Here is a 16149-nt window from a genome sequence, read left to right as displayed (position 1 = left end):
AGTTGTTACAATGGACGTTCTAGAATGTCACGGGTATCTGCTGTGTTCTCTTGTACAATATACTAGTTACCTGGATGGACACTGGCATTATCCTCCACATTACATAAAACCGATCGGTGGTCATTATGTGGTTCCTCGCCTTACTGATGTCAATCAAACCTCTGCCCTGCAGTACCACATCCAGAGTAACATTATGTAACAGTATATATCTATATCAGTATGTTATATGTTGCAGCCTCGGAAACCAGCAATCTGCGCGTACTGTTTGTACATAGCTATATGCGTTGTATCTAGAGTATACCCCGCGTCTAGAGCTTACTGACATTGTACGGACGTGGATTACCTGGATATTTGACTGTGCTCTTTATAATTTCGGACGGGCAGGGATGGACACGTCGTTACCCCTTCTATATTTGGCAGCCTTCCTAAAGTATCCTCCAATGTTTTTCTTTATTTGCGAATGATGATGTAAATAATCAGTGAAAGGCTCTAAGTAACATTAGGATGATGCATATTAATTAGGATGCTGTGCAGTCACTCATTAAGGTGAATGTATGCACAGCAACGCATTGATGAATGATAGCAGATGCCCAGCAGTAAAGACATTTCCATGTCATCTGTTGCACCAACATTAAGGATTTCCTCGCCAGTAACATCATGAAATCCGCAATGATAGTCTCGCGGAACCGATCCGATTCTGGAACTGTCTCGTTTTTCATTCACACCTTTAAAATTCTATTATTGCCCCAAATCCATGTATTTGATCATCGCGGTCCCCTGTCATGTATTATATCACTCTGTACTAGACATAAACAATCTGTGTCTACCTCTTGTGGAGCTACAAGTCTCAGCATGCAGTGACAGCTTCTGGCTGTCAGAGCGCGCTGGGACTTGTGGTTCCACAGCACCAGATAGCCACAAATTGCTCATCATCGCTGCATGCAGCACAACAGCTTATAGGACAGGTAGGTGATGGGCAATGAGGCATATTGCAAAGACCGGGTGCAAAAATAACCTTAAACGTTGCATTTCCATATTTTCCTGCCCAGTCTCATCATTGTGCGCGTTCACGAGAGCGGTGCTAGAATACGGGGAAGAACGGATAAAAGGTTTTTATTTTATGGTCTGTATAGATGGCTGCAGGGTGTGGTATGGGGAGAGCGTGTGCACAGGTGCTGCAGGGCAGGTAGCAGCCCGTACAGTAACATGGCATAGCCCCATAATGGAGAGAAGTCCCCGCTCCTCCGTTCCCTACGCCGGGTTATGTGGACTATGGCAGCCTTGCATTGCAAACACTATAACTCTGCCTTACAGCCGCATCCCGCCTGAGCGGCTCACACACAGAGGACATTTCGTATTTGCGCGCTGTTTTGCTCTCGGGTGACGTCGGCTAAACGCCGTCCTATCACCGTCGGCCGCTGGTCAGGACAATGGAGTCCCGCCGGCCAATGGCGAGAGGGGACGAGTTGGCGGCGGCCAATCAGCACCGGCCTGATCCGAGAGTAATGTTACAGATTGGGAGAGTGAAGAGGCCATTGCAGTACATTGAGCTCCATAGACACAGCATTGGGTGAGTACACGGCACGGAAAATGCGAGTGACTGGCAATGTCTATGTGCTATAGGAACAAGTGGGTAAGTATCGCGGACGAGGATGAACGTCAGTCTCCTCACCAGGAACCCGGTTTAATCCGCCTGGAGACATCAAATAATCCCGGGCCGCGGAGGGGATTAACAAACAGCGGGCAAGGACGAGGGTGATGGGGCAAATTCACCCTAAATGAGTCATTTATTGTGTACACATCATCTGGTGAAGAAGTGGTGATAGGGGTAGAGCACCAGAAGTGGTGATCGGAGTATTCATGACTGGAACGTTGTCTTATAAGATTTATATTTTATTTACCGTACTAAGTGACGGGGGAACTTTTAATGCCCGTCTTGTAAATTGGGGTACCCCGGGGTGATGGACATAACAGGGCAGTGACACCTCCTAATACAAGTACAAGTCGTGCCCAGCGAGGTGCTGAGTTAGTGTGTACCGGGCACCGCTGCCTATCGCGGCAGGGGGTATGTCGGGTACATCAGGGCGTATTTAGCCCTAATTACCTCAGGATCTACTGGAACATGGCTGACTAGGGTGAAAACAGGAATTGGGATGGGGGGGGGGTGATCCGGGCACACGGGAGAGCAGGAGGGTGGCGGCCGTCACAGAGTGACCAGCCCCTGCCCGGGCTGAGGTGACTTCAGCCCCCCCCTCCCCCGTGTGTACAGGACCCGGCTGCTGCCGCCTCGCTCTGTGAGATGGCGGTCGCGCGAGCCGCACTCTAACATGGTGGTTACAGCAGCGCGAGCACGACAACAATGGGGAGAGAAGGGCGACGCGGCCGCGCGCGGAGGAGCGCGCGTGCCCGGGCCCGAGAGCGCGGCCCCGCCGTCCCCGCAGTGCTATAATGGCCATCTGTGTGTAATCTAGAGGCAGGCACAGCACACAGCACTCACTGAGGGGGGGAGAGCCACCCATCCAACACCCCCACACAGCCACAGCCCGCCGGGTGGAGGCATTTCAAGGGGACTTTCTTTCATCAGGACGCTGTTCTGACAAGATGGAAGGAGAAAGAACTGTCATTGTTGACCTTTCTCCTCCTCCTTCCTGGAGCTGCGCCATTTCTTGACTAATAGTACGACGTGGTTGTTAAATGTTACATTAGAGAGCTGGAGAAAGTGAGTGTCAGCAAAAGCCAGATATAGGCAAATGTTATTCTCCAGCTGAACAGCCCTGGTACAGCCTGCCAGTCTCTGGCTGATGGGCATGCTGGCACTTTTAGTCCCACATCAGCTACAGAACCAAATAGTGCTTGATGTATGACCATGTAAAAGACATTAGTGCCTATATAGGCTGCTCTCCAGGTGTAGAACTACAAGTCACAGCATAGCTTGGAGACTGACTTGTCAGTTCACAACAGCTAAATAACCAAATAGTGCTTGATGTATGACCATGTAAAAGACATTAGTGCCTATATAGGCTGCTCTCCAGGTGTAGAACTACAAGTCACAGCATAGAGACTGACTTGTCAATCCACAACAGCTAGAGAGCCGCACACTTTACCTCTATATTCTCTTATTTTGTTTGTTGGACAGAAATTCCGTGCATGGAGCTCCCTGTGTCCCATGTGGTACATCACGGGGTGCAGGGAGGGATGAGTAACATTTGAAGTATTCCAAACACAGGACGTTCCCAGGATAAGGACACAACGTGCTTGTTTCCCAAGCATTTGCTTTCTACCCTGTTAATCTATACCATGGAACCTCAAATTGTGTTCTCACACTAACTGCAGTGTAACAAGCCATCAGCCAAAGGCACTTATTATAAACAACTATATTTTAAATATACCAAGTGTCTTCTAATATGCTAATCCCCTAAGTTTTGTCATGGATTACAAGATCCAGTCAATACATCTTTGTTTCAAATTGCTTAAGTTCAAGCATTTTATTTGCAGTATTTGGGATTGATGAAGAAACAGTAGTGTAGTACTTGCTCAAGCAATTGATATTTCATTAAATTATGAATTAAAAAAACACATTAATGGGATATGCATATTTAATGTATATCCCTAAACTGATGCTAAACCGATTATGGCTCATTTGAAAATATTTTTGTTAACTCAAATAAAACATCAAATGTATTCATTTAGTGACAGAGCACCATGACTTGTATTGCCTTACAGTTTTTAAAGCCAGAAAATGTTCTGCTCATTGCCATATTTCTTGAAAGTCTGTCCCACTTTGAAACCAGCCTTTCTAGAAACAATGAAGCATAACTATTTTACCTCATTCACCTGATTACATATTCCTACCTATCCCACTTGCAAGACTAGTCAGAGCATATCAGTCAGACAGTACACTTTAATCTCACCATCCACAAAACAAACTTAATTTATTAAAAAAAAAAACAGCTTCACATATTTTTTTTTTAAAGATAATTGTGTACCCATCGCACAAGCCCTTAGTTTAAAACCAGTGGCTTGTTAATTAACAGACCTGGGTCCTATAATACAGAATTTACTACAAACCTCAAACCCATGAATCTTAAGCATTTATTATATTATCTTATAATACTCTTAACCAGATCATATGGAAAACTGCAGCAGTACTACCAAACTTCAAAACCGTTGAATGGTAGCATCTAGCATTTGTGGGACATGGGCCAGACAGTGTTATAAAAAGCATTTTATTCAACAATCAACAGTATGACATACAAAGCCAAGTCTTTCTTAACTCAAAGATAAAACTTGATTTGAGAAATCTACATAAATATGATTAATACGTTAGTATTTTTATTCTGCCTTGCATCAGTTTTGCAGTTTTAGCATTTGCTGGCTATGAGGTACAATATACCACTAAAAACTAAAACGAATTTCCATTTGCTTCATGATTTGCATAAGAAATATAGTGTATAGTAAGAAATATCTGATTTTTCAGAACTATTAAATTCAACGTGCCTTTCTCAGTGTAGCTTTACCTTAACAAGGAATTTCAAAGTTTTTATTTAAGAAATATAAAAATTCAGGCTTAATATTGTATTAAGCTGCATCCCCCTTATATTCCACCTTCTGGAACGCCAAGAAAAAGAATCATTAGGAGATAAATGCATTATTGCATTTAAAAGTTTGTCATTTTACATGATTACTTTTTAGACAACTATAATCACAATCTAAAATGGACTTCAAACCTAAATAGCAAAACTAATGACAAGCATTTACACATGCTTTATAGTATACTTATACATGGTTTATAGTATATTAATACAGCTTACCTTGCCTTACAGAACATTACTAAAATGGGGAAAGGTGATCCTAGGAAGCCAAAAGGAAAAATGTCCTCCTATGCTTACTTTGTGCAAACTTGCAGAGAAGAGCACAAGAAAAAACATCCTGATGCGTCTGTAAACTTTGCAGAGTTCTCCAAGAAGTGCTCAGAACGATGGAAGGTAACGGTTTATGTAGATATGGTCCTCTTATTACTACATTCATAAAAAAAAACAAAAGTGCGATTTAGCTCATAGCTCCCCTTATTTTTCATCTACCTTCAGTACAAAAACATGCATTCAAACCCCCAAGTGTGTAAGTCCTTACTTATTGTAAGAAAACAATTGTCAAATAAGTTTGATAAAAGGCATCAACCCACAGGCTTCTCTTTGTCAATTAGCTTTGCAAGTAACCTTTGTGATCTACATTTCCATAGGTATAGAGTATGTTAAATGTAGCACTATGTACAGGTAATTAACAAGAAAGCCCACATTGGTTCACTTTACTACAACACAGTAGATAGTATTGTTAGGATGCACAGAACACTTTATTTTTTTCAAACTATATTTGTCTCTTTCTCAACTTTGGGATAACTAATGTAAGTATGTCAAAACCTTTAATGCTAACACTTATTTCCAGTAGGCTGTATATCTCACCTGTTTGTCTTGTTCATGACTACAACTGCAGACACCTTTTTATAAACTAATTAATGACAATCAGGGATTCACCTGGCATGTTTTATATCCATTGGACACACCCAGAGCCTGAGATGTATTGTGTTTGAGGTGTAAAAGCTTTAATGTTAAGACAAACTTGGCAGACTCACTATACACATTATATCTCTTCATTATTGCTCTTCATCCCAGAATGTCAGCTCTGAAGCCTTTGTATTGCCTCCTGCAGATTGCATGATATAATGTGAATGGCTTTTGAGACAGCACATTGCCTTGTTATATAGATGTGTGTCACTTTTTATATGTATGTGTTGATATCCCTTTTGTATGCTTGTATATACATGTGTGTTAATGCTGCTGTTAATAATCCTGTGTAGTCTTACCCTGTCCAGATTCAGAACATGCAAACACTAATCATATACACTGACATCCCTTAATAACAAACAGACACACATGATAATTACTTCCTCAGCCCCAGTGCTCCATATAGGATGGTCCTTGGTCACTTAACAGGGGTGAAGATAAGCTGCACAGTTATGGGCAAACTGATCTTTCAGTTGTTGAAGTAAAAGTCACAGCATTCTGTGCTGCACACTTATACTTGTAACTTCACAACACCTGGAAAATCTTACTTTTACTACAATTAGTCTTGCATTCTCCTGGTATATACAGCACTGGAATTGGAAGCTATTCATTCTTTCATTTACTTCTCTGTTCAAATATCAATCTCTGTTTCCACTGTATCAATTCTCTGTTGTATATTATATGATGATACAGTGCAACAGCAAATATGCCCTGTAGCAGAGATCTGACTTGCTGGTAGCACTTGCAGCAGCTCCACGTTGGAGACTGTTTAGTATAGTGCCGTAGCAAATGTGTGCAAGACCATGCGTCTCCAATCGACTGCAAGTGACAGCGACACAATGGGAAAGATTTCTTATATTTACCAATATACACACCGATGCACCATAACTTCTGTCTCAAAGTCCCCATAATACAAGGTGAAATTACCTATGTCTCAATGAGTGTTATCTTTAAACACCCCGTCTGTATGTAGCCCAATGGTGTCTGTAAATGCTGTGCACAGTCTGACGATGTGATTGGCTACTGGTCCCAGCCTGTTACAAAGCAGGACAGACAGGTGATGAAAAATAAAGATGCTTAGAACCTAGTCTAACATTCATGACTGAGGGTATTTCTTCCCTTTTGGATCAGACCACATTTTGTGGTTTCGCTATGTGCTGGTTAAGCCGAGAAATAGGGAATGGGTTAAAAAGAACATTTTTGAAAAGGTGACAGGTTCTCTCATCCACACTTATTAAAGTGAATGGCTCTAAATCCACATACTTTCTTGAATAAGCCTATCCTCTGTTTACTTGGCTAAATGCAGAAACCATATTTCATTTGTTGTTAAGTGAGATGAAGAAAGTTGAGTATAAAGTACAATGTATGTTGCCACTTATGTTTATGACTTGTTAACTGTCATAGCAAGTCATTTCCTAGTCATTAACTTACACCAGTCGTGTTGTACAGAAGGTAGATTCAGTTACAGAAAGTTCCATTCTGTGAGAACCTAATAGTTATTGTATGGCGTTGCTTTGTATTTCTTCTGCCTAGACAATGTCTGCTAAGGAAAAGGGGAAATTTGAAGATATGGCAAAAGCGGACAAGGTTCGTTATGAAAGAGAAATGACATCTTATATACCACCCAAAGGAGAAACAAAAAAGAAGTTTAAGGACCCAAATGAACCAAAGAGACCACCGTAAGTTTAGAGTTGTTGGTTAAATAAAAGGTTCTTTTAACTAATAAGAAATTAATATAACATTTATGCCTTTTTAAGATGTGGTTTTTTTTTTTTCATTCATAAAAAAACAAAATGCCATGACTAAACTAACTGCCAAGCAAAGTGGTACTCAGAATGTAATAGGATTGGTAGGAAAATGTACCGCACACACAACTAGGGTCCATTGTGACAGCAATTAACCTTCCAGTATGTTTTTGGAGTGTGGGTGGAAGCCGGAGCACCTGAAGGACACCCACGCAAACAAGGGGAGAAGAACATACAAACTCCACACAAATAAAGCCCTGGCTGGAATAAAACTCAGCCCCAGCTCCGTGAGGCAGCAGTACTAATCACTAACAAATATCTCATTTGGAATGAAACCAGCGCTCATACAGACAAATGATATGGCTCTCCTTGTTCAATTTTATTTTATTTTATGCAGATCGGCTTTCTTCTTGTTCTGTTCTGACTTCCGTCCTAAAATCAAAGGGGAGCACCCAGGTTTGACCATTGGAGATGTTGCAAAGAAATTGGGAGAGATGTGGAATAATACTTCGTCAGAAGACAAGGTGCCTTATGAAAAGAAAGCTTCCAAACTGAAGGAGAAATACAAGAAGGTAATTTCACTCTCTACATCATTAAAGTTGTTTTAAAACATTTTAATAAAAAAAAAAAAAATGGACTTTTTAAAGAAAACGCCAATCAAAAGAGTTATAAATTCAGTAGTAAGTTGTAAAATTAAGTTTGTGCTTGAATGAAAAAGCTCTTTTTTTCCGGTTTTCATTTTGTTGGACATAATGGCACCAGTAATCCATTGCAAACTAATTCTAATAGAATTGCTCCTATTAGATGTGATTACTATGGATCTATCGGTACTGCTTGGCTGGAGAGGCCTAATTCTGGTTTCCTGCACAAGTGCTTGGGTCTGTTGTCCTAGTGTTCCGCTATGGTCCATCACTGCCTCCTGAGACTAATGGCTGGAGAGCCTTAATATGTATTAATGTGCTACGTAGTTTCGCCACAAAACATGAGGTTTATACAGACCAGTCTGTGTAAAGTTGTTAAATTGACAAAATACAGCAAAGTAAGAGACTTGGACATCAAGAAATATAAGAGTGGTCACGGTAAATATGTATAATTTTTGATCTCTCACCTTGGCTTGTTCCAGAGGTGACCGTTCCTAACTATGAAACTTGCTTCTCTAGGAGTGAAATAGTTTTGTTAAAGAGTTAAGGGGGTACATTTTTCAAGCTGCGGGTTTGAAAAGTGGAGATGTTGGCTATAGCAACCAATCAGATTCTAGCTGTCATTTTGTAGAATGTACTAAATAAATGACAGCTTGAATCTGATGGGTTGCTATAGGCAACATCTCCACTTTATCAAACCCGCAGCTTGATAAATTAATTTTTAACGAAAACACAAAAATATGCATATTAAGACTCATTTTTGTCCCCCTTCCCAAAAGAAAGAGTTTGGTCCGGCACTGATTCCTTATTTTCTCCATCCAGCACATTTCAAAGTGCACACCCACATCCCCCGGACATAACGCTGTACCTGGGTTTACACAGCCACCTGACAATGCCTACTAAAGACGCTGCTTGCTTTACCTTCATTTATGTATTTAATTAATCATGAGATTGGGGGGCATCAGGGCTGTCTTATTACATGTGTTCGTTTTATGTGTTTCAAAATTTTTGTTACATTTATGCAAAATGCCCCCACAATATAAGATAAGACCAGATCTCTGCCAATGTCCTGTAAAGCAAGGAGCTCCCTCCTAATTTTATTTTTGTTCAACCTTTTATTTAATTTAAATAACTGTCCCACAACAACGAAATCTCCCTACACGTGGGAGTAAAAGCAGAAGCACTCTTGGGGGGTATTCAATTGTTCGGCTTGACGGCCGAAAAACTCGCGCTCTAAAACTATTACCGTTAATACGGTAAAAGTGCGCTTAAAAACCGTTCATACGGTAATTTACTCGCTGAATTTCAGGGAGCTGCGAGCTGAAATTCAGCGAGTAATTACCGTATTAACAGTAATAGTTTTAGAGCGCTAGTTTTTCGGCCGTCAAGCCGAACAATTGAATACCCCCCATGGAATTAATCTGTACTCTTTGTGGAATACCCTCAATCCAAAGAACTCCTCCCATCAGACAGTGCTTTCTTTATATACACAGTGTTCTGTACCTCTGCTTGTTGTTAATACGTTTCTTCTTGTACAATTCTATAGGATGTTGCCGCATATCATCGGTCCAAAGGTAAACCTGAGTCCGCAAAAAAGGCTCCAGCTAAGCCTGAAAAGAGCAAGAAACAGGAGGATGATGATGAAGATGAGGAGGATGATGAAGATGAGGAGGAAGAGGAAGAAGAAGAGGAAGATGATGATGATGAATAAACATCACCATGAGAATTTTTTGTCTATATATCATTTAACCCCCCCTGTACACAGCTCACTCATTTTTAAAGACCCAAACAAGTCAAATATAAGGATGTGTACGATTAACTGTACAGTGTCTTTCCCCCCTTCCTTGTATAGTTAACACAATACTGGATGTGTTTTTAGATTCCCCTCTCTTTAGTGGTTTTCATTGCCACTACCCTTGCCTCGTACAGTATGGGGGTTGTAAATTGGCATGGAAATTTCAGCAAGTTAATATTGGTGCACAGCACAAAATAGTTTATATGGGGATGTAGTTCATTTGTCATCTTCAGTTGTCTTCGCATCATAATTGTTGTTCTGTTTAACTGAATACCACTCTGTAATTGCAAAAAAAAAAAAAATGCAACATTGTTGACATTCTGATTGCTTCTAAGTAAAAGAAAAAACATTTTTTTTATTACTGTTGTTGTTTGATCTATAATACACAGCCGCTCTCAGCGTTTGTGCTGCTTACTGAGTTCCCCATTACTTCGGAAAAATGCAGTATAACTTATATAGATGGCCTTTACTGCCAACCAAACAAAAGGTATAGCTGCGTTGTCACACTCAAACAAGAGGAAGAGAAATAATAAGGAAAATGGATTAAAATACTTAAATTAGAGAATAGTTAATTTGTATAAAGAAATATAAGAACTGGCTGCATCAGTTATCTATTTGGCGGTACTATAGATCAGAATGATATTAATAGACTGAGGTGTATAAACCTAATCATTAAAGTTTTTCAAACTTTGGACAACTGATTGGCTTAACTCTTCAAAAGGGGAACAACTTGTTCCCAAGTGTTACATTTATCCTTGGTTTAAGGCACCTTATGTGTTTCATCATTGTAAGTGTCTTATGGTAAAATATTCAGTCTATTTATATGTTGCTAAAGAAAACAACATTAAAAACAAGCCAATTCTTATAAACACGTCACTTCATCATTAATATTGCATTTTGATAGTTGCATAAACATTCAAATTGCAACTAGTCACAGGTTAATGAGAATAAACATGCCATTTTGGTTTGTAACATTTTTTGTTTTTAATTATAATCAGTACTTGATGAAGACTTGTACCTACAGTAAATGTGTTTCAGTTGAGCCTTAAAGTAATACTTGCTCTATACTTATTTTCCATATCCTACCAATGGTCAAAATTGTCTAAAAACTGAAACCGCTGTGATGACATTGCCAGGATTTCTGCAAATAGGAACCTTTCCTACAGGAAGCCTGACTGGTATGTGGGGGGTATTATACTGCTGCAGTACGAGCGACCAGTGGTGCAATCTGTGTGTGTGTGGGGGGGGGGGGGGGCGCAGCCCGGTACAGTGCATGGGGACACAAGACTAGTAAAGTTTAGTGATCATTTGGGATGTATAATATTTAAAATCCCACCCTTCAGTCATTACTTTTTACTTGCAAAGAAGGGAACAACTCCCTAAATTGCCTGCAATGAGATGAGACATTGTTGCATAGGATCTCTCCTAGTAGTCGGTGTATAATAAAGAGCTGAGTGTGTAGCACTGCCCCTAAATGTTTCTGTTTGCGTCACACATTGTGATACTATTGCTGGCTCCTAACATTTTGGCATTATCTTTTAACTGTTAGATTAATGTGTTCAGGCCTTGGATTACATTTGTATTAGATTAGTTAATATGAATGTTGAATCTGGGAACACGAAAAATATATGATTTTGTATGACCTAGACTAACACTTGCTCTATCTGTGTCAGTATATATCAGTGTTTATAGAGCTTATCAGCATTAGTGTGATAGGAAAACAGTGTTTATGCTACCTGCTATGTGCAGGCAGGAAGATAAATGCTGAATAGGTAATATATGTAGTAGGTAATATATGGGATAGAAACCATCAGGATGCCACTACCCTAGGGGCTTGTGAACTGCCTGAGAAGTGTATCTGTCACAGGGATCATTGATAACTATTATAGGCAATCCTGTATGTTTGTTTATAGTGAACCGTGGCTCAAGCTGAAATGTAAAATTTATACATGTGTCACTTTTTATCAAATATAAGTCTTCGCATTGGTTATCTGTGAATGGCAAAACACGTTTTTTACCTAAGTTTTCTGTAAGACCAGTTATACTTATCTGATTTGCAGTTTGGGCAAGCCCACCTAAACCAACAATTTACAAACCCGTTCTCTGATATCCCATTATGAACATCAATTAATGTTCACAAATGTGATGTTTTACATGTAACACAATACATAGACACATACAGTAGTTTTATTTGGTAACCATTGTTGGCCTTTCCATTCATTGTAAGCCTGTTTCATAAATTATGTAATTATGTCACTGAATAAGTAAAAATAGTAAAACTAAAAACTCAACGGCATCAAATAGGCCGTTTGAGAATCATTTGGATAATGTACCCCCTAGTGGAAGTACTGTGACTATATTGAGGCTGCAGGCTGATTGCGTTCATTGAAGGCTTATAATCCTTGAGAATACTTTTGTTCTCTACAAACGGATATAAATATTGTGACACTAATGAATACAGACAACGTTTGTTACGCCTTATAATATGCGAGTGATGAAAGTAGGGATACAATGATATGATTAGAATTGGTGACATCACTACTGTATGATTATATGTAAGGTGATGCACTTCCTACTGTGAAATATTAGACTGTCATACGCTATTCAGGAAGTCCCTGTCCATCTAAAAGTATAAGGCTGCCAACCGATTATTTTTATACGGATCTTTGAGGTGATTTCCAAATACACAAGTAATGCTAACATATGTATCATTTGCACACAAACAATGCACTGAATAATGAAACAGATCTGATATCATCACTTCATTGTTCATCATGAAAATGTGTTTATTGTAAGGAATAACTGCCCTTGGATTCTAGCTTCAGTTTCTACAATGTACTAATAGATATAAAACTAGAATCTGATTGGTTGCTATGGGCAACATCTCCACTTTTCCTTTTTAGAATGTTTGATACATCTACCTCTGTTAACTGTAAAATGAAACCCATTTATTTCTTTACACTAAGTATCCCTCATCTGTATAAATTTATACCAAACATCTCCTTGTGCATATAAATATGTAGAAACATATTCTGATTAGTTTTGTTATATTTAACAGGCTGTAGTACCCCTTAGAATAGATCCATCTGAGATACCCTTCAGGATACAGTACCATAGGCTAAGAACCTAGGATTTAGAACTAGTGCAGTGAGAGATGCGTCAAAATACAGATAACATCTCTTTTGCCTTTTATACTTCTGCATTTCCACAGGATTAACAACTATTGGACATGAATGAAACGGCAGGGTAGAAATTTGATGGGAAATGTTAATTCCACACTGCTTGCTAGTAATGGTTAACCAGTTGCAGGCATTATATAGCCTGAGCTGATCAGATGTTTGCTGCCAACTTTGCAGGGGCAAAATATTTATGACAGTAAAATATAGCGTTTTACCAAAGCCATTGAGATAGATAGTTCAGGACTCCAGGGGAAATATTAAACTGTTTTCCTGTTTGAATATGTAAAATCTGATAAAGAGCACCATCCACTCTTGGGGGGGCGGGGGTGTTATATTTATAAAGCTGTGGGTTTGAAAAAGTGGAGATGTTGCCTATAGCAACCAATTAGATTCTAGCTGTCATTTTGTAGAATGTACTAAGTAAATGATAACTAGAGTCTGATTGGTTACTATAGGCAACATCTCCACTTTTTCAAACCCACAGCTTGATAAATATACCCCTTGGAATCACGCATACTCTGCTACTGTGGTGGGGGAAGAGTAGAGGGGCTTTCAGACCACTGTAAGCAAAATATGCACAATGTAGATGGGAATACTAATCAGAAAGGACCACTTGCAAACCACAAAATATGCAGACTTGCACTGACTCCTTGTGTAAGTTCATCTATCTGTCCACTGCGCATTGTGAGGTGCAGACCAACTTCTCAGGAACTGCCCTGGAAAATGAATCTGCGTCTAACTTTTCAGATTAGTACATACACCTGAAAATGGGCCTGGTGGAACGAGAGAAATGTCCCTTCAAGTTCAACCTGCCAACACTTTAGGAACCCCACACCCTTCATTTATTTAAACTTTGAGCCAACAAATCCATGTGCTGCTTGTAATAATGGATATATTTGCGCAAAAGTTGATACATAGCAACACAAAACAGTATGTTTGTTGTGGTTTTGTATTTTTGCAGTTACGTAGTTTAATTCCGCCAGTTTAACAGTTTAGTACTGTGGTATGTTCTTGAAAAACTTGCTTGGTATAAAAGGATTGTTTCAGCTGCTTTCTTTTATAAAATGTCCAATCTTCCCAGCAGGAAAGCAGAACCGTCCATAGACAAAAAATGGATAGAATATTACTGTTTAATATATTATATGAGAAGTGCCATCATCCATGTACAATGACAGATGTCCTTTCCATCAACCCACTTCAAACGTCTCCAGACAGCAGCTCCTGGGGAACTGAAAGAAGCTTTTTTTATTCTGTTACCGGATGACTTTTAATAAGCCCTTCATTCAAAAATAATTCAAAGCAATGCTTCTCCTTGAAATTAGTTCTTTATTTTGAATACTGTGTGATGTATGATCTATGTGATTTGTGTTTTTAAGTGAATGCAAACAAAAAGTTAAAAAAACAACAGAAAAATCACTCATTTTCATGAGTTTAGCACATTGTTTCATATGTTATATGGAAAAACAAGTGGTAGTGGGTGAAAGGAGCATAGAGCATATTCTAACAGTGCAATGATATGAATGCGGCATATAAGTTATTTACTGTCTATTTAGGTGCACATTTGCATTAAATCATAACAACCAACCAACAATCAACTTTTATATATCTATAGCAAGTTAGACATTGAAAACAAATGGCTGATTATTACATTTAATAAATAATCTTCAATGTGTTCTACTTTTTATCTTGTTTAACATGCATGAGAGGGTTGGATACACACCTGTACAAACCATGGGGCATCAGGTGCTGGGTCAGGGGTGAACTCACATGTAAATGATGTAATATAAAATGTATTTTCATCCTTTCATTCAGGTCACTACGAGATCCTTTTAATTAGACAATCGGGGCCAGAGGACCCTCACTGATTTCCTAGTGTTGGATAATGGTTTGAAAGCCTGTTTAGCTCTAGTATTATAACATTCCATAGAGTATGTCATAAGCACGTGACTAGCGCCTTCTCATTCTGTGGCCTATGTAATTTTATTATTATTATTTATTCATTGATAAGGCTCCACCGATTCCATAGTGCCGGATACAGTTTTGGTAAGTACTAATCACTGCATAATGGAAACACCCCACAAGGCCTGTTATTTTGGAGATGCTCTGAACCAGTGGTCTAGCCATCACAATTTGGCTCTTTTCAAAGTCGCTCATATGCTTACACTTGCCCATTTTTCCTGCTTCCAACACATCAATTTCAAGAACTCACTGTTCACTTGCTGCCTAAATATCTCACTCCTTGACAGATGCCATTGTAACAAGATAATCAGTGTTATTCACTTCACTTGTCAGTGGTTTTAATATCGTGGCTGATCAGTGTATATTTAAATGTCGCCCCAACAAATTAAGTAGTCTAATCTATGATTTTGGATTTCTTTGCATGCTTCCTTAAAGAAAAGGGACTTGTCTTATGTTGAGTCTGTTCACAGAGACAATTGTAGGCTGTTGGTCTTCAAATTTACCTGTGATGATTAGATAATGCCTTAACACCTTAACCAGCCTGTCCCTCGTTTCTCACAAAATGTGGATTATAGCATATACTTTTTATAGCCCTTGCTTTTTGTTCCCCAGCTCAACAGAGTACAACTGCAGTGTCTAATTACATGTGGATAACCAAACATTGTAGTTCATTGTAAATATGCATATTGTATATTGTTAATATCGCAGTGAAGTTGTTATTCACTGTGTTTAAAGTGAAGCCAGGTGGGTTATGGGTGAGGATCTGATTGCAGGATATAGGTGAGAGGGAAGGCCAATTAGTATCCATTGTTCTCAATATGACTAGTCCATACATATTGTCTGTAACCCAGCAGGGGACCTTCTGTGGAAGCACAGCTCATCTCCACTCCCCCACCAATGGTTGCCCAGGGAGGGGAAAACACTGGAAATTTGACTCTGGATATAAGTAAAGCTGGGTACACACTACAGAAATTTTGACCAACTTTTTATGCCGAGCGATTTTACATGCGATCGATGGTCTGATCGCTCGGTCCATGGACTGCATACACACTAGCCGTGTTTAGGACGATAAAGGGAAGAGCGGACATCCCTTTAACGACTTTTTACAACCATGTTGTTGTGAGCAATGACTGTAATTTCGTACTCACTGTTGTGGATCGGTCGGAAGTTTATACACACTACCCAGCGGAAATGAGATTGGAACGAAAATATTAAACGATACGACCAGCCAAATGAGGCGACAATCGTCCATTTGGGCAGACTTTCGAC

The 16149-nt window shown here is 39.5% G+C and overlaps 1 protein-coding gene across 2 annotated transcripts; it reads left to right on the top strand.

Annotated features, from left to right (window-relative positions):
- Positions 1 to 1467: 1467 nt before the first annotated feature.
- HMGB1 (high mobility group box 1) lies at positions 1468 to 10100 on the top strand. 2 transcript variants are annotated; one of them, XM_075198950.1, is made up of 5 exons: positions 1468 to 1570; positions 4824 to 4985; positions 7095 to 7240; positions 7704 to 7878; positions 9494 to 10100. In XM_075198950.1, exons 2-5 carry the CDS (start codon positions 4836 to 4838, stop codon positions 9656 to 9658), a joined length of 636 nt encoding a protein of 211 aa, XP_075055051.1. In that variant the 5' UTR covers positions 1468 to 1570; positions 4824 to 4835; the 3' UTR covers positions 9659 to 10100. The 2 variants fall into 2 exon arrangements, with proteins under 2 accessions (XP_075055051.1, XP_075055050.1); XM_075198949.1 differs by having other exon boundaries at positions 1557 to 1633.
- Positions 10101 to 16149: the final 6049 nt, after the last annotated feature.

This window comes from Mixophyes fleayi, chromosome 2 (assembly GCF_038048845.1).
Source record: "Mixophyes fleayi isolate aMixFle1 chromosome 2, aMixFle1.hap1, whole genome shotgun sequence".
In the NCBI taxonomy this organism is placed as follows: domain Eukaryota; kingdom Metazoa; phylum Chordata; class Amphibia; order Anura; family Limnodynastidae; genus Mixophyes; species Mixophyes fleayi.
The sequence above is the reverse complement of the archived record's forward strand: the minus strand, read 5'-3'. Positions and strand labels throughout refer to the sequence as shown.